Source organism: Babylonia areolata, chromosome 8, assembly GCF_041734735.1.
Source record: "Babylonia areolata isolate BAREFJ2019XMU chromosome 8, ASM4173473v1, whole genome shotgun sequence".
Taxonomy (NCBI): Eukaryota; Metazoa; Mollusca; class Gastropoda; order Neogastropoda; family Buccinidae; genus Babylonia; species Babylonia areolata.
Window position 1 is genome coordinate 14362440 of NC_134883.1, and position 25370 is coordinate 14387809.

The following is a 25370-nucleotide window of genomic DNA, read 5'->3' on the forward strand; positions in this document are numbered from 1 at the left end:
CTGGGGGCTGTTCTTCTTTCACATGCTCAATGTATTTAGTTGGGTCAAATTGTGGCTGATTGTTTGCAGCTCGTCGTGATCGCCTGTGGACTGCATGAGTAACTTTAGAGTAAGGTGTTATGCTGAGTCTGAATGGCACGTCAAATTCTTGAGACTGATCACAAAAAACAGATATTGAAAATCTGACCACAATATGTCCCTCTATAAAGCACATTTTTACAGCAGTTGTGAACACATGATTGTCATTAAAAATGACAGGGGATGACACTGGGAGATCAACATAAATCTGACACTGACGAATGGTTTGAGGAAGAAAACTGTTTATGTTCATGAGATATGTCAGTGGTGGGATGCAATCAGATTCAAGCAGTTTACTCCTGATTTCAATTTGATGCACATCATCCTTTAAACGCTTGTATTTCAAAGTTCTGTGAGACTGTCTACATCCATTCACAAATACTGAGTATGGCACAATAGTGGAGTTCGAACTGGCCTGCGATGACCACTGCCAAGTCCTTGACACAATGTTCAGTTTGAATGGATTATCATGGAGCCTGGAACATTGTGTCTTCCCTCTCCAGTAAAGTACTCCTGTGCTGGAATCTAGCTGAAAAAGCTGGAGAGTGGGCTGACTTGTATTGAAATCCACATAGTAACTCCAGTTGTGTCCCAATGAGGCATTGAAAACCGGGACACTTCCTCTGGAATCGTCACTTCCAGAGGAATCGTCACTAAACACATGAACTTCAAAAGCATTGCCAGTGTTCACACATTGAAGAATCAAAAACGTCAACACCAAGCACAGTCCTAGTCCACGGCCGCTCAAGAGAGTTCTTGAGTTACCCCATAGTGTCCTCAGTCGGGTGCAAGACCGAGGTGAGTGCGAAGGATCGGGTGTCAGGTCACAACAGCACGTTAACAGTCCCATTTTAAGACGTCTCAGACCTTCCGCTGTTCATAATAAACCTTAATGTCAATCGCCAGAGACACTGACTGGTGAATCTAAATCTTCTGCTACTGTGTCTCTCGTTTTGGTTCAAGAGGAGCTGATTAGTCTTCGAGATCATAGAAGCTGCCTGACTCACACATTCAGTCCCCAAAGCCGTCGACTGCACAGTTGACGAACGCAGACGACAATATCTGCCGGGCTTGGACCCGACTGCCGCTGCCCTCCAAATGTCATAAACCTACAGAATCCGGCTGTTTTCTTTTCAAAATCTACATGATTCAGCGACTCATACCTTACATTTATCAGATGAAGATGCTGCAAAAGAGCTCTGGCAGTGAATTTCTTAAATCCAGTTTGTGCATGCCGTTCTTCCTGCTTGAATATGGCTGTTGTGTTAACGCCAATCTTTTTACCTCCCTCTGCTGCACACGCCAATATATTGCTTCAAAGAACATTATGTTCGGCAATGTCATCAAAATGAAAAAGAAATGTTAATTTTGTTCTTCACTTCTGATATATGTAATACGCGTAGATAAAACGAACTATTCTTTAAATCACGATTGCAGTTACTTGGAGCTTAGGGAGGAAAATAAAACAGCCAATAAAAAGCTTGGTCATGTGACCACACAAAAGGTGTTCAGGGGACGAGGTCTCTGTGCCGTCGATGTCTTTCACATACATACCCGAGCAGTCATTCGATCGTAGCCTATGCGTGCGCGCGTGTGTTCTGTGCGTGTGTGTGCGTTTTCGTTATAGGTACCTCCCCCACCTTCTTTTGTGCACATGTCAACAGGTGCGATTCCTTGTTCGTAGCCGAGGGAAGGGAAGGGAAGGTCAGGATCGGGGGGGGGAGGGGGGCAGGGCCGGGGGGAGGAAAAGGGCTGCTGGACACTGATGTGGTAGTACTGTCATTATTATCTCTTCTTTTTTTTAAAATTAATGTACAAAATATCACCAGGCGCATGAAGCTTATCGTAAACGCAGCAGAAGGCCAGCTATTCATATCACTATAAAAGACTTGAAATGGTGTTGGTCAGTATTGTCAGTTTAGTGACTGAGACAATTGTCGCCTCAGTTCCGAAGTCAACTGTGACAAAACGATAGCCTGAATTTAAGAACTGGCCGTACGATGGTTAGTATTAACTCACTCAGTACGGCCAGTCCTCTCTTCTCCTCTACACAGACCCCTCGGATGTCCAGTGGGTGTCTGAATGACCCACCCTTTAGCTTCCGTCGTCAGAATTGTGGTATTCTTTGTCAACATTCACCTCTTCAGTATAACAGCCTTCCACTTGCAATATTTTGATGGTGGTAATTGGGGTGAAACGCTGTTAACGTCGTCTCTTTCGCCGTTCGTATGGAGAGAGTTAAGTTGTATGAATTGGTTGCATGAAAATTGTTTTATCATGATAATACAGTCAGTATACTGATTTTGCCAGTGTGATCTGCGGTTCTTTGAATTTCATTTCAGTCACGGCCGGGCCAGGTACCGGCCCGGGTAGGCCTATATGAGTCCAGTATACCGAAGTGTCAAAGTCTCCGGCGTAATTGAGTAAAATAGTTCCGAGCGGATTCAAGTAGCGGCTACTGCTATATCTCAGCCTCGTTGCGGGGTAACAAATGAATCGGTGCCACCAAGACTCAGAACAGATATTATGCAAGCAACAGAGCGAAACTTAGTTTGACTTTGACTTGAAATATTGTGAATAGTACTGTACTGACGACATGATCACTGAGTCACAGTCAGTGGTCAGTCCGGCAGTCAACGTCAGGGCGGATCATTAACTTCAAGTTGACGACGATCGCGGGCACTGCAGGCGTCAATCAGAGCCCAGTTTACTGAACCGCTGATCCCGACCAAACTGGCAGACATCACGGCAGCCGCTGCCGATGATTCTCAGTACTGCCGGAGTCACCCCCGCACCGGCTGCGGCGGATTCCGCCGTCAGCCGCACACACTCAGTGAGACACAGACATTGACCGTCATTAGACACACACACACACACACACACACACACTTCAGTCGGACTGACACAGACATGCACACACACCGTGACACGGACGTCGGAGACACGCGGACACACACGGCACACACACACACACATACACACACGCGCACACACACACTCAGTGACACTGACACACTGACACACACACGCTGGCGCGCGCGCGCGCGCGCGCACACACACACACACACACACACACACACACACACACACCGTCACACACTCTCACACACACACACACACACACACACACACACATACACACTCACTCACACACACACACACACACACACACACACACACTGACGCACCGTGACGCGACACTCACACACACACACACCGTCACACACACACACACACACACACACACACACACTGACACACATCGGGCACTGAGAAACTTTCAGTAACACCGCGGGACTCAGTCGGTGACACACGCATTGAGACACTGACAAACATACACACACCGTCCGGCACACTCGGCGGACACGCGCACACGCATACACTGACACCGGAGCACACTGCACCGCACACATATACACACCGTGGCACAGACACACACAGTGACACACACGGGGAACACACCGTGAACGTGACTGCAATGGTACACACACACACACACACACACACACACACACACTGACACACACACACTGACTCAGTCGTCGGATACATGCACACACGCACTCACATACACACACATACACACACCGTGACACACACAGTTTCAGTTTCAGTAGCTCAAGGAGGCGTCACTGCGTTCGGACAAATCCATATACTCTACACCACATCTGCCAAGCAGATGCCTGACCAGCAGCCTAACCCAACGCGCTTAGTCAGGCCTAGAGAAAAAAAAGAAAAAAAAAGGTAAATAAATAATAGATAAGCGTACATAAATAAATAAATAATAAACTGATAAAACACACACACACACACACACACACACACACACACCGAGGCACGGCATATTACACTCAGTGACTGACACACGCGCGCGTGCGTACACTGACACACATATGGCACGGCACACACATATCAGTGGCACTGCACACACACACACACACACACACACACACACACACACACACACACACACACACACACTGACAGGCACACCGGCACACACACACCCATATCAGTGTAAGACATTCAGTCAAGGTTGACCGTGCTGGAGGAAAATATGACAGGCATGTTGCCTCAGTCAAATATTCTGCATTTTCCCCAGTTCGCAGATGTTTTTCAGTAAAGCCCCGGCTACCTCCATTCATTCTCGATCGGGACTACTGTGTCAGTTTCCCGCGGCGCTAGTAAAGTTTTGCTTGAAAAAGCAGTGGCCGTGATTCTAAACGTCCCCGCGCATGGCTTTTAGGCCTCCATGAACTTGGCAAGTTACAGTGAACGCCAACATAACGGCTGATCCGCCAACAGGCCACGGCAGAAGAACTGAAGCAGCAACGTGTACAAACAACGACGAAACGGGACTGAAGGCACATTAGAGCACCTTTCATGCTCTGTTAAACATCACCGTGCTTGTTGGAATAACGGACCGTGCTGCAAACCGTATAGATCCGTCAAAGCCACACACCGTGACAGTGAGCTTCGTCCACGTTTATTTCACTTGAGTCCAGCCGTGTCGCAGGTTCGGTCCCGTTTTTCGACAGCCGCCCGTCCGTCTGTGCTTGTCTCTCATAAAAGGCACACTGTGCTGTCTTCAGTTTATCCCTCTCCTTCTTTCGTCGCCTGCGACTCCCACGTTCACCTTTAGTTTTTAGTTTTTATGCACGAGTGGGCTTTTACGTGTATGACCGTTTTTACCCCCGCCATGTACTTGAGGCAATGATACTCCAGTCCGTTTTCAAGGGGAATTTTTCATCACTGGTTCACTGAGACAGCCGAGTAATCGCCACATAAATTCTCAGCCACGGTCATATAGAAGTATATGGTTATACAGTCTGGTATCCGTGAATCAGTCTCTCTGTGAAATCTCAGTGTTTGTTCTGGAGACCCTGATGGTCGATCAGGGCCGGGGCTTAATAGCCAGGTGCCGTTAAAGCGCTGGACTTTCAATCTGAGGGTCTTGGGTTCGAATCTCGGTAACGGCGCCTGGTGGGTGAAGGGTGGAGATTTTTCCCATCTCCCAGGTCAACATATGTGCAGTCCTGCTAGTGCCTGAACCCCCTTCGTGTGTATACACACGCAGAAGATCAAATACGCACGTCAATCCTGTAATCCATGTCAGTGTTCGGTGGGATATGGAGACACGAAAATACCCCGTATGCAACAACCACGACAGAATCATCGGCAAGTCGATGTTGGTCGTGTAACGGAAAGACTCGAAGAAGAAGAAGATCATACTGACAAATATGCAAAAAATGTGAACAGAAATTGATAAAACAACTTGAAATCAAAGACTGATAGAGAAATCAAAGGAAGAACGGGAGCAGCGAAAATCTGGGAAAACACAACAGACGGAGTTTCAATGTAACTGCACTGAGTGCAATTTACGTTTGATGACCGTATATAATAATATATACTACAGCAACCAAAGTGAGGCGTCCGGCGAAATAAACCCAGGAAAAAAAAAAAAAAAAACAAAAAAAAACACACACCAAAAAAAACCCCAAAACAAAACACACAAACAAAAAAAAAACAACTTGAAAAAACAAACTGAACAAACAAACAAGAACAACAACAACAACAAAAACTGAAGGAGAAAAAAACACTTGAAGCGTCACTTTAATTGATTTATGATAATAATAATGATAATAATAATGATAATAATGATATTCATATTGCGCTGAATCTTGTGCAGACGGACAAATCAATGCGCTTTCGCCCCAGTGAATCACACACATGCACAACTGGAGAAACTGAAGACAAGGAAGAGGCAGGAAAGCCGAGGAGGCTATTTTGGGAAGAGGTAGGTTTTATGGCCAGGCTTGAAAGAGCTGAGTGCGGAGACCTGACGAACTGAGCCGGCGAAAGAGGAAGTTCATTCCAGTTGCAAGGTCCATAGACAGCCTGAGAAAGAACGGCGGCCAACAGTCGAGTGTTTGAATCTGGGTATGCGTAAACAGAGTTAATCCGAAGCCGATCGTAGAGACCGCGTTAGAGTGTAGAGGTGAAGGCAGCCACAGAGATAGGAAGAAGCGTAAGGGGCAGATTTGTGAATACATTTATAACACAGAGTGCTGATTTTGTACTTTATTCTGTGTGATTTAAAAAGTATACTGGCCCGGCTACACCGTGGCAAATCAGTCGAGCCTCCCTCGTCCAATACATCAGTCCACATGTCCATCACTTCTAACAGCTGTGTGATACACGAACGGCCCGGCGGCACAAAGCCATGCTGATTCTCAGTAATCAAGTTATTATCCAGCAAGTGCTTCAAGACTTTTGCCCCTATCAGCTTTTCCATCAGCTTACACATGATGCACGTTAGGCTCACAGGCCTCAGTGTAGTTACTAGCTTTAGCTCTGCTGCCTTTCTTGAAAACAGCCTGGGTGTGACCAGTGCCCTTTTCCACTCCTCTGGGATCAGGCCCGTGCTTAGTGACAATCGGAACAAATGCGTTATATGGACTGTCAGCTCCTCTGCTGCCACAGCGAGAATGAGAGGGGGAATGCCATCAGGCCCTGCCGCTTTCCCAACATGACGGCCCAACAACTTGTGAACTTCAGCCTCTGATATCTCAAAGTCTGTTAATTCTCCCTGCCCCAGTTCCCAACTTGGCTCTGGCACTGGTTCATGACCCTCCTTTGTAAAGACGCTTTGGAAGAAGTTATTCAAGAGTTCTGCTTTTTTCTCATCTCTAGAAGTCTTAGACCCATCCTGCTTCGTAAGATCAGCTAATCCCGTTCTCAGTTGTGGACGTCTTAGACTTCACATACTGCCAAAATGCTTTTGGGTTCTTATTTGCTTCTTCTGCCACCTTGCCCTCTAGCCTTTTCTGAGCCTTCCTACACGCTTTCCTCGCTCTACTTCCACGTAGTCTTTGCCCTCTTTGGTCTCCTGCCACCTCCTAAAAAGTTTGTGTTTTTTCCTTACTGAAGCCAGTGTTCCTCTGTCCATCCAGCACCTGCCCCGGGCCCTTCTACCAGTAGTCCAGGACTTTGGCGTGCTTTATTAATGGCACTAAGTATCTTCTCTCTAATAGCATACCAAGCCTCATTTGCAGACATGCGGTTCTGAAGTTCTTTCTCCCATTTTATACCAGTCAGTTCTTGTCGGCTTTCAGCACATCATAATGCGTTCCATGGAAGTTGAAGCGCTGAGTACACGGTTGTCGCTCACTTATGCTGGTAAGAAACATCAACAACATCATATGGTCACTCTTGCCTAAGCCAGCCAACGTAGTAATCTCAGAAATAAGATCGTCAGTGTTAGTGAACACAAGGTCCAAGACATTGGACTTTTCCGTCCCTCTCGGTAGCGATGAGTAGGTTCAAGTTGGTGCTGCATGAGGAAGCAGTCTTTAGTTGCTCTCAGAAACACAGATGCTGCATGCTCTGGACCAGTCCTGCTCTGTTCAAGTATCCAATCAGTCTCTGGATAGTTAAAATCGCCCATGACCAAGAGCTGACCTGAAGCATGTGTTGTTGCTTTTTGAAGCAGTTCATTCTCTTTACGATTGTTCTCATCTGGGGTACCAGGACTTCTATAAATCAGCCCTAAGGTCAAGCTCTCCTGTTGCCCAAGATGGCACTGAACAAAAATGTATTCAGAAAAATCACTGTCCAATGAGTCCACCAATGATGGCTTCAAGTCATTGCGTACATACTGAGAGCAAGTCGTCTCCCAGCATTTCCCATGTTATGAAATAACTCGTAGCCTTCCTCAGCAAGTTCACACTCCTCAATAATATATCTATAGCTTTTAGGCTTCACTTCAGTTATGCCCACCACATCTTGTTTGTGGATTTCAAATAAAGCATGAAGCCAGTTCACTGATTTCTGTTATTCATCACAGGTCAGCATTCATATATAAACACTGACAAAACTTATCATTTATCAATTTTTGCGGTTTCCTTCTTCAGTCAAAATCACCAACACCAGCCTTTTATTATTATTATTTTAAAAAGACAGGTGTATATTGATAAGCATTTCTCTCATGCGCTACGCTTTCCTTTCAATAAGAAATCATGCAGTCTGCTGTGTCCTTACGGTGGCCAATTCACTCCCTTTACCGGAAGCTAGATAGCGGAAAGGGAACTTGCCACGTTCGCTTTGACGGGGCCCAGGACACATAAGCAGACAAAACGTGCCGACTGGATTACGGTACGGCATATATTTGACGGTTTTGCTGGAACCAAACATATTTGAGATTCGATATTATCGAGGAAATCATCCATTCTTACAATGGTGAGTCTGTGTGTTTGTTCGTATGTTTGTTGTTCCACTCGTATCAGTTGGAACCAAGCGTGAATGGGATCAAGCAGACGCCTTTTGCTTTTTTTAAAAGAGAAAACAAACCAACGATTTAGAGCCACTGTCACTTGGATCTGTGTTCAGGATACTTGTTACTTTTGTTACTTTTTCAGTGTTTTCCAAAAGTAGTCTAATGCTGCGGTAATGGATTGTTTTCTTCTGCAGAATGTTCAGTTGGAAGGCAAATAGAATATTGAGTAATGACAGTCATAGCTCTTATTATAGTGAGTACAGTAGAAAACAAAACAAAAAGACCCGAACAGAGTGTTGTAGATAACTTTGATATGTTCTGCCCCAACCTAACCTAGAAGAATAAAATATTGTTTACTGCTTATACATAGGCAATATCAATTCTACCCCTCCACTCCTCTGTGTGACTGGCAGTGTGAACATCCACGCCTTGTTGTGAACACTGCTAATTCCTTCTGGAAGATAAAAATGGTGGATATTGCCGATTTGTCATAGTTCTTGTAACATCCATCTTGTGTACACACCCACACCCACACCCACACACATACATACACATGCACATGACATATTTAGGCATACACACGATGTATACGCACACTATTGAGTTTCACATGACAACAAATGAAAGCATATTTAACCCCATTGGATCCAACACCATAGCATTTTTTGGGTAGTGGGGGATGAGACTCAAAAGATATTTATCTGTTCTAAATATTTATAGTCAATAGTATCATAAGCAAATTTGATGAATCATTAAATGATATCAGTATGAAATTATGATTTGTGTGTGTGCATGTGCGTGTGTGTGTGTGTGCATGTGCGTGTGCATGTGTGTGTGTGTGTGTGTGTGTGTGTGTGTGTGTGTGTGGACAGAGATTTGAAAAATCAGCCACTAAAATTGAACTTCTGGTATAGAACCATGATATTACTTTAAAGTAATTAAACCTTTTCAGTCTGATCTGTAGACTGGGATGTGGATGGTCAAGGTTAAATCCTCACACCCAAGTTTTGTCAGACTCTTTTGGACCGTATGTGTTAATTGAAGACAAAAGTTGACTGTTACTTTAGTTTTACTTAGTGACTATTGGCAGTCATAAAGTCTGAATTTGTAATCCTTTTCTTTTGAATTAGTTGATTTTACTTTTCTTTTTCTTTCTGCTTGGAATTAAAACCAAATGTCCAGATTCACATAGACAGTGACATGTCCAAGGTTTCTGTGCATGACTGTGACTGTTTATCTTTATGCCAGAATTTCTTTCCCTGATGTGTGGGTGTTTTTTGTTTGTTTTTTCCCCAGGTTTTATGAAATTTATGGGATCAGTATTTACAATAGTCAGGTCTGGTGTTGCCCTGTGTGGTTCACTGGTTGGTTTGGGGTATAACTTGTACATATATATATTATTTTATGTCCATACCCTTATCATCATTAATCATAATTAATGTTATTCATTTTTACATACATTTGTAGCCTTTCGTGCTTTTCCTGTGTGTGATTTCTGATTTCGGCCCTACAATTTGTATGTGATGTTATGTGAAAACTGAAAGCATATATATATACCTGTAAACAGTATTGGGTAGTTACACTGAACTGACCAAATACTGAATTAATAGTGATATCATAATTAATTTCAAGACAGAACTGTTCAGAGTTTGGATATATATTATATCATAATTCATATTCATAATCATATATGTGACATGAACCATTTCCTGTAGTGTAATGCTATATTCACTGCTGAGAAGAAGAATAAAAATTTTCCAAAATGAAAAAGAATTCTTTGTGAAGTGTTTTTATTAACCAACAATACTGCTACACAGTACCATTCCCAAACCTTTTGTTTTAGCTTTAATTGTTTAAACTGGGGAAAAAATGTTATTTGTAGTGCACTCATTTAATCAATTTAAGTTGAATTGGTAGAAGCAAGTTAATAGATTTCATCAATTTTAACTGTTAAAATGATGTTAGGTAGAAACGTTTTGTGTATGACATTGTGGTCTATGAAATGAAAGTATGATTGTGATGGTGAAATTTCTTGTTTCAGGTGTCTGTTATTAGTTCTGTTGACACGGGGCATGAGGATATGATTGTAAGTATCAACCATATTGTGATTGTGAACTAATATTGTGACATACTAATAAAGTAGTAAGTGATACAATCATAATCCAAGACGAGAATCTCAGCAGAATCAGAGAATGTCTGTTTATTCATCATGAACTAAATTTTAAAGAAGAAATGCTGGGGCATTGGTCTTTCTGTTGAATTAGACACATATCTTTTACATTCATTCTTTTCCCATACAATATATGTAATATAAATGCAGCAATTGTGGAGTGACAGTCATTGATTGATTGAGCTTTAAAGACCTTATCTGCCTTTCTCACTTTTTCGCTCCTTGAATGAATAGATCTTGATATGATAGTGATTGAATCATTGACTGATTGAGATAGGGCTGACTATTTATTAAGCATCATGCATGCTGATGGAAGACACAGAGCAGTCACTTGTTATTCATAATATATTATATGCTTTCTCCCAAAGTTAGCTTCAAGAGCTCTGTAAATTACACCATACTGACAGCCAAAACTTGGAATTAATCGCTGGTGATTTATGCCTTATGGGTAACATATTAAGACACATACTTGAATATATTGATTTGTGTCTTAGTTTTTGTAATAAATATGGATATTTTCATACAGGAGTAATTTCGGAATCAAATTTTGCTGTTATTTGCTAGAGTCTTTGGTGTGTTTTGATTCACAAAGGTGCACATGATACTGTTTGACAGCATGATGCCCAGCTGGACTACTATGGGACAAAGCTGGCCACATGCTCCTCTGACCGCTCCATCAAATTGTTTGATGTCAGCAGTGGACAGCAGGTGCCTCTGGCAGATCTCAGAGGGTATGTGTGCTGTGCTGAGTGCTGATGTCTATGTCCATGTCCGTCTAATTTGTGTTCCTGTTTCATGGGGAGGACTGCTTGTTTGTTTCAAAGTTTTGAATCACACACACACACACACACACACACACACACACACACACACACACACACACACACACACACACACACACACACACACTTGTGTGTGTGGATGGTTACATGTATGGAGTCGGGCAGGTAGGCATGCACACATTCACCCACCCATCCATACGCACGCACATACACACAGTGACACACACACACACACACACACACACACTCATGCGCACCAAATATTGTACAGCCAAATCACATTTTGCAGTGGCAGTTTAGGCACATAAGCTTTTTGTGTGTTGATAAAACTATCAACGGTTAATTCATATGCTGTGTATTTTTTTTATTTATTATGTTTTTTGAGTATAAGCAGAAATGCTTGGTGGAATATCTCCCCCAACTCATATGGATGGAATTTTTCAATACCGAAGTGGTTGCAGAAACTGAAATTGAAAAGAAATAAAGTGGAGGGGAACACTCGAATGCTGAAATAGTCACGAAAACTGGAAAGACAGGAAGCACAGGTATGATTATAAATGATATAGATATAGTTATTTCAGGTCTTGTGTCCATGTGTGTTGAGAAAGTTAACTAACAGTAACATATATTTGAAAATAATATATCAATGCAAAATCAGTATAAGCATGATTGTTTACAAATTGTGTGTGTGTGTATATGTGTGTGCGTGCACGTGTGTGCGCGTGTACGTGCATGTTGCGTTTGTGTGTGCGCGTGTATGGTGTGTTTGTCTATCAGGCATGAGGGACCAGTGTGGCAGCTGTGCTGGGCACACCCCATGTATGGCAGCATTCTGGCCTCATGTGGCTATGACCGCAAAGTGATTATTTGGAAAGAGACCAACGGCACCTGGGACAAGATGTTTGAGTATTCCAACCACGACTCCTCTGGTAGGTTATAGTGTGTGGGTGTAGGGGAAGGAGGGGGTGGTGGTCGACGGAGAAGGGATTTTAGTATCTGTAAAATGTTAATGTTTGTGAGTGTGTGTGTTTGTGTGTGTGTGTGTGTGTGTGTTTGTGTGTGTGTGTGTGTGTGTGTGTGTGTGAGAGAGAGAGAGAGAGAGAGATTCTGTCTTGTGTTTATAAAAGAACCTTTTTGAAAAAATAGTTGCCTAGAAGTTGGTTACTGTATGTGTGTATTACTCTTTTCACCTATTCGAGTTTGCACATGTTCATTCACACTATGTCTAACATGAAACGCTCAGTTGAGCATTCAGTTGTTATCATTTTCAGATGTTCCATAGTATTTATCATTTTCAGATGTTCCATTGTACAGAATGTTGATTTTGTTGTGTGGATGTTGACAGTGAACTCGGTGTGTTTTGCTCCCCATGAGCTGGGGTTGATCCTGGCGTGTGGCAGTTCAGATGGGTCCATCTCCATAATTTCCACCACTGGTGAGTCAGACTTTTTTTTTCTTTTATTAAAAAAAAAAAAGAAGAAAAAAGTTATACATTCACATTGAAAGGAAGTAAGAAAGAAAGAACTTGAAAGAAAGAAATTAACGAAAGAAATTACAGAATTAAGAAGGAAAGAATTAAAGACAAAGAAAGAGAGAGAGAGAGAGAGAGGGGTATTCGAAGTTGCTGAATTATCACAGCGAGATTCAAATTGCGAAACAATCACTAAGATACTTTTGCTTTTGCTGTGCAGGGTGGTACCCGATGTTAATCAGGTGCAGTGGTAGGGAAAGGAAGTTGTGAGATGTGACAGAGAGAGGCCAATCAATATACATTCAGAACACCCCCCTCCTTCCTCCCCAACCCCCCCCCCCCTTTTTTTCTTTTCTTTTCTATTTTGAGTGCAAGAAGCTAGAACTGGTCTTTTGCAAATGTTGACTGTCAGGTCTTTATGTGTGTGTGTGTGTGTGTGTGTGTGTGTGTGTGTGTGTGTGTGTGAGTGTGTGTGTTTGCATGAATGTGTGTGTGTAAGAAAATTTCCTTTTTATGTGAATTTGATCTTTTCTTCTATAGGGGATGGGACTTGGGATTCCAAGAAAATCAACAATGCTCACACAGTAAGTTCTTTTTTTGATCTGTCTCAGGTCATTACATAAGAATGGCATGGTTTGTGTTTTTAATCTGTTTACCTGTTATTGTACTCTTTTTTTTTCTTCAGAATCTTATCAGTTTACGAAAAAAATAAAACAAACAAAACACACATAAACACACACACACACACAAGTTTACCACCTTATTACCACATTGAAATAGGAGTCTGAAAAGAAAGAAGTGAAAAAAAGGAAGCGTTTAGTGATTGGAAGTATAGCAGGGGTGCAAGTGGTTCCGTCTCATACGGATTTCCGTCTTGATGAAATTTCGATTTTTTTTTTTTTTTTTTTTTTTTTTTTTGTCCCTATGCTTTTGGTCCGGGAAAGTTTTGGTCGGAACTTGAATACTGAACTATTCACCGGAAGATGGAACTCTCTTGACTGGTTGACCAGTGCTTAGCTAAACTGAAGCCAGCGCCAGCTGTGTCTGGCCGCGCGCGCTGTGTACGACTCCCATTTTTGCCGCTGGAATCCGGATGGGACTGTTCGTTGGAAAGCGAGAACAGAGAGAATGTGTGTGTGTGTCTGTGTGTGTGTGTGTGTGTGTGTGTGTGTGTGTGTGAGAGAGAGAGGCACACACACACACACACACACACACACACACACACTGTTACTTAGCCCTGAAACTCTGTATTTTACCGAGAGAAAAAAATCGCCTAGGACGGAAAATCATAGAAGCAGTCCGTCCCCGGGACGGACAAAAAATGAAAGGGGGAGGAGAGACATTACTGTTTCACCCCCTATTTCGTTCGAGTAAAGTAAACACAGAGTGGTATATCCCAGTACTGCCTAATGTCATTCAGCAAGATGAGTTAGGGGAACTGCAGAAAGAAGCTCGGCAATACGTAAACGATACCAAACTTGATGGCTACCTTCCATCATATAGAGACAATGAAAGAATTGACACTGATTGGTGGGGCAAGATTAGTGAACTTAAGGAAGACAGCAATGAGCCTTTGTACCCCTATCTCTCCAAACTGGCCTCTGCATGCTTATCTGTTTTTACTGGACCCCTCATAGAAGGAACTTTCAATATAATGGACGATATCATTGAGCGTGACCGAGCAAAGATTGAACCAGAAAATTATGAAGCAGTTGCATTGACAAAATCTGCCCTTAAAAGCTTGAAAGAGAAAAGCTGTACATTGAAGATCAAGCACAAGATGCGCATGATGACAACAAACTCCTACACTACTTACTTGGCTTTCCAGCAGAGTTCGAAGAAAAAGAAGAAGAAGGATATCTTGAAAGACAGTATTCGTAATGCCAAAGAAGTTCAAAGAGCCCACAGTACAAAAAAGCGCCAAAATCAAGTGAGATGTGGCCCAGGGCGTATGCCATCCAGACCGTCAAGTCAACCACCCAATCCCAAACCCTCAACTCAACCATCCAGACCGTCAAGTCAACCAATCAATCCCAAACCCTCAACTCAACGATCCAGACCGCCAAGTCAACCATCCAATCCCACACCCTCAACTCAACCATCCAGACCGCCAAGTCAACCATCCAATCCCAAACCCTCAACTCAACGATCCAGACCGCCAAGTCAACCATCCAATCCCACACCCTCAACTCAACCATTTAGTACGCCAAGTCAACCACCCAACCCCACACCCTCAACTCAACCATCCAGACCGCCAAGTCAACCACCCAACCCCACACCCTCAACTCAACCATCCCAACCCTCAGATGTGAATGCAAGGAAGAGCTTTTTTCTACAACATTACAAACAAGACTTCAGAATGCTGCAACTCATTCATTTTATGACTTAAAGGTACTTGCTGTAAAAGCAGAGAAACATGAAGCATACAAATCCAGCAGTATAGGACTGTATTCAGAGTTCGATAGCACTCTTTACCATGCTGACAGAATCTCAAAGGATCTTTACCCCGAGGATGCCCCAGATCATCTGGAACCTGTTGAAATAACAGGAGATGGAAACTGTTTACCAAGATCAGTATCTGTTCTTGCATACGGTACTCAAGATCATCACCAAGAACTGCGAACCAGAATTATTGTTGAAATGGCAGCCCATGAGGACCATTATACCAGTCTCTCTGTGTCTAAAGCTTATGCAATGAGTTCTGACTTTTTTGAGATGCAAGATTTATCTCCATTGACAATCAAAGACATTTTCCGGAAGGAAGTGGCGAGCATGTGTCATCAAGGAAAAGAAATGGGAGTTTGGCAAATCCATGCAGCAGCATCTGTGCTTCAAACACCATTAATGTCTATATACCCCAAGATACAGAATGATTGGTTGGAGGAGTATGGGGAAGACGGGCTGAATAGAAATCACTTGAACAAGGTTTTCCATCCCAGAATTTTTGAGAATGACAGCGAGGTCAGATCAGTTCCAGGCATTATGTGGACAAGAATGGGAAGAGTTGAAAGAGTTTGGCGACCAAACCATTTTGTCGCATGTCTCCCCAAAACTAATGGACCAAGAATGTCTAACACTTCTCTGACAGCACAGAAGAAAAGGGGGTCAGCTGACATCAGGCAGTTCTTTTCAAAGAAAGGAAGAGCTGAATAAATAATCTCAATTGCCAGTTAAAACAAAGGTATATAAAAGGTTGGCTTGATCAACTTTGAGGCACACACACAGATACAACTGAAGTTCCTTACAAATTGATTTGTATTTCCTAAACCTTTTGATTTTTTTTTTCATTGTTCATCGAATTTTATATGATAGCTATACTGTTGACAGTGACTGTTTTAGTGTTGTTTATACTTTCAGTAAGTGACTTCGGTGTGAAAAGAAAGTTCTCTACTTCAATTCTTACTTGGGTTACCTGCTTGGTAGACACCTGTGTAAAATGCAATGACTTTATTACATACTGCACTGCTGAAATGTTTTCTGGGGATTCTATGGAACATTATTGACATTGCTAAAACTGTAAGCAGCTCTTGGGAGTACTTTTTCCTGTCCACCACTCTGAGCCACCCGTTTTCACCTCTAGAATTTCCACGTTTTTGACAGGTAAGAAGCCTCTCAAACACTCACAAGCACACCAAATTTGTTTTGTTTTATTGTTTATCAATGATTAACAACTTTTATTCTGCATGTCATGTTCAGATACTAATAATTGAAAAGTTATGCATGCTATACAAACGTTACTGTTTTTATCAAGCTTTCCTTCTGTTAATTTGCCAGACAAGATACTGTTAGTAAGCTGTAATATAACCAGTGTAAGGGGGGAAATGCCACTATTGAAGGTATGCTTGTTACTTTCATCAGGACTCACTGCAATCTCTTTCTCTCATATGAGTCATAAGGTTAATAATACTTAAAATCTGATTTTAAAAACTTAGTCCATTAAAAGCATTACCTAAAATCCATAAATTTTCCTTGCCAAAAATATAAATATTTTCTTCTTGAAAGGCACTCTGAGAGGCCCTGAGAGAGCAGGAAAATGCACGAAATGCGTTGGCGGCCGGGGCTCCGCCCCGGACCCCGCTGGGGGAGCTTACAGCACTCCCCCAGACCCCCTAGACCGGACTTCAGTCTTGCCACTTTTTTCCACTTGCACCCCTGGTATAGTCATTAAATTCAAAGGAGAGGCAAGTAATGTAGGGGAAATAACTTGGTTTGTGTGCCTTTCAAGATTATTCCCCTATAATCTTTTTTTTTTCGTAGTAAATTTACTTTCTTTATTGAAAAGTGTTAACTGCATCTATCTATCTATATATCTCTCTATATATATATTGGGGAAGGAGTGCAGCAGTTGATTTTGGTCCTGATACTTGTGTACAACTACAGCTGACTTTCCTGACGCTGTGTTGGAACAGATCGGTTGCAATGCTGTGAGCTGGGCTCCGTCCACCGCCCCAAATGCCCTGTTTGACCAGGGAGCACGGCAGCAGCCGGTCAAACGTTTCGTGTCTGGGGGCTGTGACAACCTGGTCAAGATCTGGAGGTGCGTACAAAGATGGGGATGATAGAATGATAATGATCAGGGTTTGAGGCCCCGTTTGGTATCGCATGTTGTCGTGTCCATGGAAAAGACTTTACTCCAATTTTCTTATTTACTTAAGCACAAAATGCTAGTTTTTAATCTGATTCAAAGCTTAGTTATTTATTGTTGTTGTTGTTTGTTTCATTTTATTTTATTTTCTGTTCATTTATTGAGGTATTGAATCCAACTCCAAGCTTTCAGACTGAACATGGGAGTATCAGCTTTTAGACTAGAAATTGAAGCCTGCATCTTTACAGGCTTTGACTTCAAGTCTAAGAGCTGGTACTCCCATCTGACAGTGTTGTCTTGATTGGTTCTGTCTATGCAGAATAAAGTACAAGATAGCACTCTGCATCAACAAATCTGCCCCATCCTATCTCTGTGACTGCCTTCACATCTGCACTCCATTTTGCTCTCTGCGATCAATTTCTGATCCACTCTGTTTCTGCATTCCGAGATTTCAAACACTCCACAGTCGGCTGCCACTCTTTCTCTGTCTATGGACCTTACACTTTGAATGATCTTCCTCTTTCACTTTGTCAGATCCGTTCATTCAGCTCTTTCAAGTCTGGGGTTTAAATCTGTGGAGCTTTCTGAGCCTTCTGTGATGCCTGTCTCTGTTAGATTAGTGGACATATTTTGTTAAACAACTACTTATTTTAGAATGGGGCAGAGGGGGGTAGGGCTGGGGGGACCACTGACTGATGTTGATATGCTCAGGAAAAGTTGATAAAAGTGATTTGCCTCCCTTTTCCAACTCACTGAGTCACACAGTTCTAGCGGAATCGTTTTTTTCCTCCTGAGATTTGAAACCAGTCTTCTTAAAAATGGCGATGCCACAGTGGTCGCAGACTCACAGTCCTTTTCAACGTTTGTCAGTGCTGGATGTGCTTGAGGAAATTATGAATGATGCAGAGAGTGATGAAGAAAAATTGTTCAGTGATTCATAAGATAAATCTGATGAAGAAGAGACCAAGGCTTATTGCTCCTTTATTATTATTATTATTATTTTTTGTTTGTTTGTTTGTTTCTGTGTTGAGTGCATGTCAGTTTGTTTGTGAAAATATATTGTTCATATATGATTATTTTGTTGTTTGTTAAAAATATATAACAATACCAATAAAAACTCAACATATCACAAAGTGAGTCCTTTTGAAAGTAGAACTGATTATGCACCAGTCTGATTAATTTCATGCATAAATTCACACAAATAGAGAAGCTTCATTAGTGTACATGGTATGGACACAACTTTTTTCCTTGGCACAGGGAATACAGCTGACCTCAAAAAGTGTTGGCAGTCAAAATAGCTCTTCCATGCTCTCCCTTCTTCTGTCTATGGTTTCTCTAGCTGTTTATCTACATACCTGTAATTTATAAGTTCTGTCTTTTATCCCTTTCCTTTGTTTCAGCGTTCCGCATGTGTGTGAAAGTTGGGTGTGAAAGTGTTTTGATTCGTTTCCACACAAGATTTAGCACTATGTAAATAAATGTATTCTTCTCCTCCTCCTTTTTCTTTTTCTTCATATGATGATGGTAATGATGAAGATCATGACGATGATGGCGATGATGATGGCAGGGAGGATGAGACAGGCTGGGTAGAGGACCAGAAACTGGAAGGCCACAGTGACTGGGTGAGAGACGTGGCCTGGGCCCCCTCCATTGGACTGCCGCGCAACGTCATTGCCTCCTGCTCACAGGTAATACTTTGTTGGTTGTTGTTTTGTTTTGTTTTTTGCTGTCCCATCATCTGCACCGTTTTCAGTGGCATTATTCTCCCACACTGCTCACTTTGAGTCCCCCAAAACACAGTCACACATGGGATCGTTTGTCGCAGTCCCAGTGTTAGCAGCCCGCAAGGAATTATCATGCATACTAGGTGGCTTGGAGGACTCCCTGCACTGTCGTTGAGTCATTTCGTTGGTGTTCGGTAGAGGTAGTACTTATACTGCTGGCTCGGGAAAGTGTACATTCCTGGTGGTGGTATGCTGGACTAGGAAGCAAGTGTCCATTGGTTTGAGTCCCATATACATACCAGGATTCTTACTTCCCCTTGCCCCCACCGCTTCTTGAGTGGTAGTCTGGATGTTAGTCTTTTGGATTAGATGATGAACTGAGGTCCAATGTGCAGCATGCACATATTGCACATTAAATAACCCACAGCAACAAAAAGGTTGTCCCAGGCAAAATAATTCTGTAGAAACATCTGCCTTGATAATACAACATATACATTTGTAGACAGGCAAAAAAAAAAAAAGTAAAAAAAAAGAAAGATACACAACACAACACAACACAACGCAGTGCAGTGCAGTGCAGTGCAGTGCAGTGCAATACAATGCAATGCAACACAATGCAATACAATACAAAACGAGGTGTTGCAGAAAAATCGACACTACCAATCTTCCTATGCTGAAAAATACATCACAAAAACATGGACAGGATAGTGGTGGGGTGTGGGGTGGTGGTGGTGGTGTGCATCTTTCAGTGTGAACAGCTCCTTCGCCTTGTGTAAATTTTGTTCTGGAAATTTATTCTTTGCTATTGCTCTCTTTTTTTCTGCTTTTTTCTTCCTTTGCAGTTGTTTGCTTTTTCTGCCGTCCTGGTCCATTGGCCTGTCAGTTTTTTCCAGCAAGCCTTGATACTTTTTTACTCAATTTTTTTTTTCTGCAGTGTATGATGATGCACTTTCTGTGCAGTTTTGCGTCAGCAATTAGGTAGTTATATTGTAAACGCTGGGAAGGGCACCAGCTATCCATTCTGCAGTGTTTCATACCTATGTGGCATTATATATGTATATATATGGTTTGCATCAGTTTGACATGGTAAGTATATGTAAACACCAAACATGGAGTATAATACAAACTCCTCCTATCATGTGTGTGTATGTGTGTTTTTTGTTGTTGTTTTCATACCGTATATTTTCTTTGCTTTTGAAGTGGTTTTTTTTGTTGTTGATCCTCTTATCCATTGTTTTTCACAATTTTTTTTTGTAATCTTGGGATTATAGATTAAGCAGAAGGGGTGATGTCCTCAGCACAGCCAAGACATACTTGCCTTAAGGAGATTAATACTGTAGGTAATAAGTCATGTGTTGTTATGCAGTTTGTTCCCCCCCCCTCCCCCCCAGAGTTTTGTGTTTAATGCATTTGAATATTTTAAAAATTTGGTTGGGAAGTCCTGATATGGGCCTGTGTGGGCGGCTTGACTATGAGCAAACAGTATGAAATATCAAGTTGCGATGTATGTGCAGGACTGTCGTGTGATCATCTGGACGAACGACGGCACCAGCAACCAGTGGACCTCACGCATCCTCAACAAATTCAGCGACGTGGTGTGGCATGTATCATGGTCCATCACAGGGAACATACTGGCTGTGTCTGGGGGGGATAACAAGGTGTGTGGTGCGTGTGTGTGTGTGTGTGTGTGTGTGTGTGTGTGTGTGCATGTGCAGACAAACTTATGAGTGCGTATTTGTGTGCATGTGTGTGTGCGTGTTTGTGTGTGTGTGTGTGTGTGTGTGTGTGCACGCACATTGTGTGTGTGTGTGTGTGTGTGTGTGTGTGTGTGTGTGTGTGTGTGTGTGTGTGTGTGTGTGTGATATGATGAACTGTGCTGCTCTTCCTGGTGGAAGCAGAGTAACTGTCAGGCACTCTCTTGTTATTTTGTTCAATTTACACAGAGCAGATTTCAGTCCCTGCATACAGTATTCATTTTCTATATATTCCAGAATTTTTCTTGTCTTCTGCTTCTGAGGACTTACATTCAGCCCAGGGTTTTTACTCCCCTTCTCGAGAATACTTTACTGGTGGTCAGAGTGCTACTCTTTTGGATGAGACGGTAAACCAGGGTCCTGTGTACAGTGTGCACTTAACACAAGTAAAAGAACCCATGGCAACCCCCAGTCCCCCTCTGCCCAAAAAGCGTTGTCTCTGGCAGAATTTTGTTGAAAAATTTCCTTTTGATATTGTAGCAAATGCAGTGGCAGACAGAAAGAAGAGGAAAGTGTCACACTGCATTGTGGCTGTGCACTTTCCCCAGGGACAGCAGCAGCCTGAATTTCACACAGAGAAATCTGTTGTGACAAAAGTGTAAAAAAAACCCCAACCCAATACAATATAATATGATACGATACAATGCGATACCAGTACAGTACAGTGCAATACAACACAACACAACACAACATGATACGATACAATTCGATACAGTACAGTACAGCGCAGTACAGTACAGTGCAACACAACACAACACAACACAACATGATACAATACAATACAATACCATGTATTACAGCAAAGCACAGCAAACACAGCACCGCACAGCATAGGACAGTTACAATACAATACAATACAATACAATACAAAATACAAAATAGTACAATACATTTGTGTCGCACATATTGTTACAGGTGACATTATGGAAAGAGTCTGTGGAAGGCCAGTGGACGTGCATCAGTGATGTCAACAAAGGTCAAGGACAAATCACGGATCAGAGATCATCATCTGGTTAGAAATGGTTTTGTACATGTTTCATGTGTATTGCCTTTTTTTTCTTTTTGTTTGTCAATAGACATAATGATTATTTTTAATGCAGATTTTTTAAAAAGTTCAATTTTGAATGTTTTTCAGGGTGCAGCTATCACAGTATGATTATAGTAATACCGAGTTTTCATGCTCAGTAAGGAAAACAATGAAAAGAACAAGGATGAATCTGGCCTCAGATTTGAAGTTTCTGAAGTTGTTTCAAGAGAAATGGAGAAAGTCTTCAAAAAATTGTGGGTTGTGAAATAAGACACTTTGGAAAGAAGTGTTGACGTTTCTGACCATAGATCCTCTGACCTAGGGCTCATATTTTCAGATCTGTGGTCAGAAATGTCGGCACTTATCAAAGTGAGTCTTATGTCACAACCCACAGTTTTGTACAAATTTTATCCACTTATCTTTAAAAAGAATATTTTTTATACACACTATTCGTCTTTTATTTTACTGTCTTACCTTATTTCAACAGATTCAAGCCATAGAATTTTCTTTTTTTGTTCTTTACATATAAATGAACAGTTTAATGGAAAGATTGATAAGATTTTCATGGATGTAATATATTTCAGGAATGATTCCTCAGATTGATTTCATGTGGCTTTGCTTATTTTGTTAGAAAGGTATAATGATTATTATTAGTGTTTTGGCTTAGTTCCTTAGTTTATAATGTGCCCCAAAGTAAACTTCTGCACAGTTAAAAGACCTTTTATTTGTTCATTTATTTACTTTTAAAGAAGTTAATATTATTTTAAATATCTATCTTCTTTTATGTGGTTTTATGGTTAGTGTTAAAGAAGTTTTGCTTTGGTTTTCCAGTGTTTTTGTTATCAGACCTTTTTTTATGTGGATTGTAAAAAAAAAAAAAAATTTCATGACCATATTCATTGTGTTAGTAGTTAATGGGAATGGAGCTTTAAGAGTGCCTTTAGTAGGCCACTCAGGCACTTTGTCTGTCATCTTGCTCATTGCTGCCTCTTGTGTGATTCTTTCTTTGTCTCTATAGAACCATCGCACAGCACAAAACGAAGGATTGAACTGTAAAAAGACCCCCCCTTGGCCGCTCACAGCCACTTGAAGAAAAACAGTTTTTTACACTTATGCTGTAGTGTAAACACAGGGCCACATGCTATACACACAGCAGTCTGAACAACCTGCATATAAAAACGTACCAAGGTATTAATTAATACTGTGTCCGACGAAACACTTGTTGGTGGGTGGCTTTGTTCTTTTTTCTTTTTTTCCTTTCTTTATTATTTTTTGATTTCATTTAATTATTTTTAATTCTTGAGATTTAGATGATTTGTCAAGATGAAAGCATGCCTCAGTTTTCACTTTGTACTTGTCTTGCCCGGTATGATGTAATTATGGTGTTGTCAGTTGATTAGGATATTTTGTATATTAGGTATTATATGATTTGAATTTCATTTGTTATAATGGTTATGAACATTGTTGTTGGCACTGGCATTGTGCTGCAAAAAATAACAAAACAACAAAAATCCTGAAAAGCAGCAATATGAATTTAGTATGCATATAAATAAAGAAGACTTCTAGAGTAGGAACACCACTTCCATTGCCTTTTCATCTGCATGTGTTGTTGAAAAAAAAAAAGGAGCTGATGAAAATGTTGTTCACTGCATTTAAACCAAATAGCAGTGGGTTTATTTGCTGGTTTGGGAGACTGAAGCATTTGAAAAAAGATCATCAGAATATGTGAATTAGGTAAAAAAAAATGTTTCAGTGTATATAAAAGCATACTTCAGAACATTTCATTGGATATTGATTATTTAGGTCATTTCTTTTGGGGAGGCGGGAGTAAAGAGTATTGAAATAAGAAAGGTTTGCTATGCTTTGCATGAACAGCTTGGTCATGTCATAAGCTTTTTATTTTTTTGTTATTTTTTTTTACCCTAATCTGTTCTCATTACACTTTATAGTGTATAGGTCTCTGGAATGCATCCACATACTACAAATGTGATTATGACACTGAATTTTTTTAATTTTTGTCAATGTAATAAATATTGTCATGCAAAGAAAAAAAGTGTCTCAGTTGTGTTTGTGAGTGAATGAGAGATGAGGGAAAGAAGACATTTTTTATTTTGTTTTTATTAACTCTGCCCCTCAGCTTTTGGGGTTGCTGTGGCACCCACCCACTTTCACCCGCCACATCCATAATTATACACACACTCACACTTACAAACACAAACACACACACACACACACATATGTAAATTCAACTCTCTTTCTCTCTCCCACACTTTTTTTTCTTCCCTCTCTCTCTTGTATGTGTGTGTTCTTTCTTTAATTTAAGGTCTTTTCAATCTGAGTGATATTAGACAATCCCCTGTGTGTGTGTGTGTGTGTGTGTGTGTGTGTGTGTGTGTAATTTAGGGTTGGAGATGGTGGTTAAAGGGGGATACACGGAGAAAAAAGGGATAAACTAGAACAATGTGTGTGTGTAAGTATGTATATGTTCATGCGTGTGTTACCCGTAAGTGCACCATTTTTTTCTCTTTTGCTCATTCTCTTCTTATTTTTAATTTTTTAGTTTTGGCACTTCATCATGCCTTCTTCATTGGCGTTTTTTCCCCTCCTGTATGATAGTCGTGTTCGACTATGACCATCAGAACAGAAGAGGAGGTAACTGCTGTTCAGACTATGGGCTAGAATTTGATTATCTTGAAGAATGTCTTGCCCAAGTTACATCCCCACTCTCTCGGTGAAGGTTTTTGGACAGTTGGTGTTGGGATGGTTCCCAAAGGCCAACTAGCCCCCAAGGCTGCAGCACAAAGAGCCAGTGCAATTTAGCCTCTTACTTTGTGAGTCATAGTCCTTCACGAAAGACTAAGCTGTAAATTGATTTCCTATTGCAACGGAGAAACCATTGATGATACAGCTCTCAACTTGCTGTTGGACCAACTGTAAGGTAATGTCAATCTGTGATGTAAACTGAGTGTTGGGCCTTTTAAAACATTTTTTTGTACATATATTATTACAATAAACATGTCTGTATAGACATTTGATTATGTACTTTAATGTACTGTGAATATTATGTTTCTGGGTTTTTAAATGACTTGGTGTTTAAATGTGTTTGTGTGAGCAAGTGTACACTTGTGTGCACGAGTGTATGTGAAAGAGAGGGAGAGAGAGGGGGTGTGTGTGCATGGAAGGTCCAGCTGAAGTGCATGTAGGTGTAACAGATCACACAAATATTTTAAAGAAATTTTTTTTTAACCCCGGAATGGGGGTGATGTAATCTGTTACAGTAGGGGAGGCTATCGAAGGAACCTGCTATTGTCGCTACCATGGTTTACTCCCTTTAGCTGAAAGGCGCGGGGGGGGGGGGGGGGGGGGGGGGGGGGGGGGGGGCATGCAGGATTGGGGAGGGGGAATAACATATATCCCTATAAATCATACAGACACAAACACATGAGCGCACATGTATGCATACACATATGCGCATGCATGCACGCACGCACTTATCCATACAAA

The 25370-nt window shown here is 41.5% G+C and overlaps 2 protein-coding genes across 2 annotated transcripts in view; one reads left to right on the forward strand and one right to left on the reverse strand.

Moving 5' to 3' along the window:
• Positions 1–1341, reverse strand: part of LOC143284560 (cadherin EGF LAG seven-pass G-type receptor 2-like) — a 64059-nt gene extending 62718 nt beyond the window's left edge. The window contains 1 exon segment of the mRNA XM_076591349.1: positions 2–1341. Within this exon segment, the coding sequence (XP_076447464.1) occupies positions 2–928 (927 nt within the window). The 5' untranslated portion in view covers positions 929–1341.
• A 6820-nt stretch (positions 1342–8161) lies between these two features.
• LOC143284562 (protein SEC13 homolog) lies at positions 8162–23919 on the forward strand. Its single transcript, XM_076591351.1, has 11 exons — positions 8162–8316; positions 10395–10439; positions 11139–11254; positions 12083–12234; positions 12651–12740; positions 13317–13360; positions 17186–17313; positions 18929–19049; positions 20600–20743; positions 21755–21851; positions 22885–23919. The coding sequence occupies exons 1-11, from the start codon at positions 8314–8316 to the stop codon at positions 22920–22922; spliced, it is 978 nt and encodes a 325-aa protein (XP_076447466.1). The 5' UTR covers positions 8162–8313; the 3' UTR covers positions 22923–23919.
• Positions 23920–25370: the final 1451 nt, after the last annotated feature.

Bases quoted from the DNA above. Each gene is read 5' to 3' on its own strand.
- LOC143284562 (XM_076591351.1), top strand. The intron at 13,361-17,185 runs GTAAGTTCTTTT...GTGTTGGAACAG, and splicing joins AAATCAACAATGCTCACACA to ATCGGTTGCAATGCTGTGAG. The intron at 21,852-22,884 runs GTTAGAAATGGT...TTGTCTCTATAG, and splicing joins GGATCAGAGATCATCATCTG to AACCATCGCACAGCACAAAA.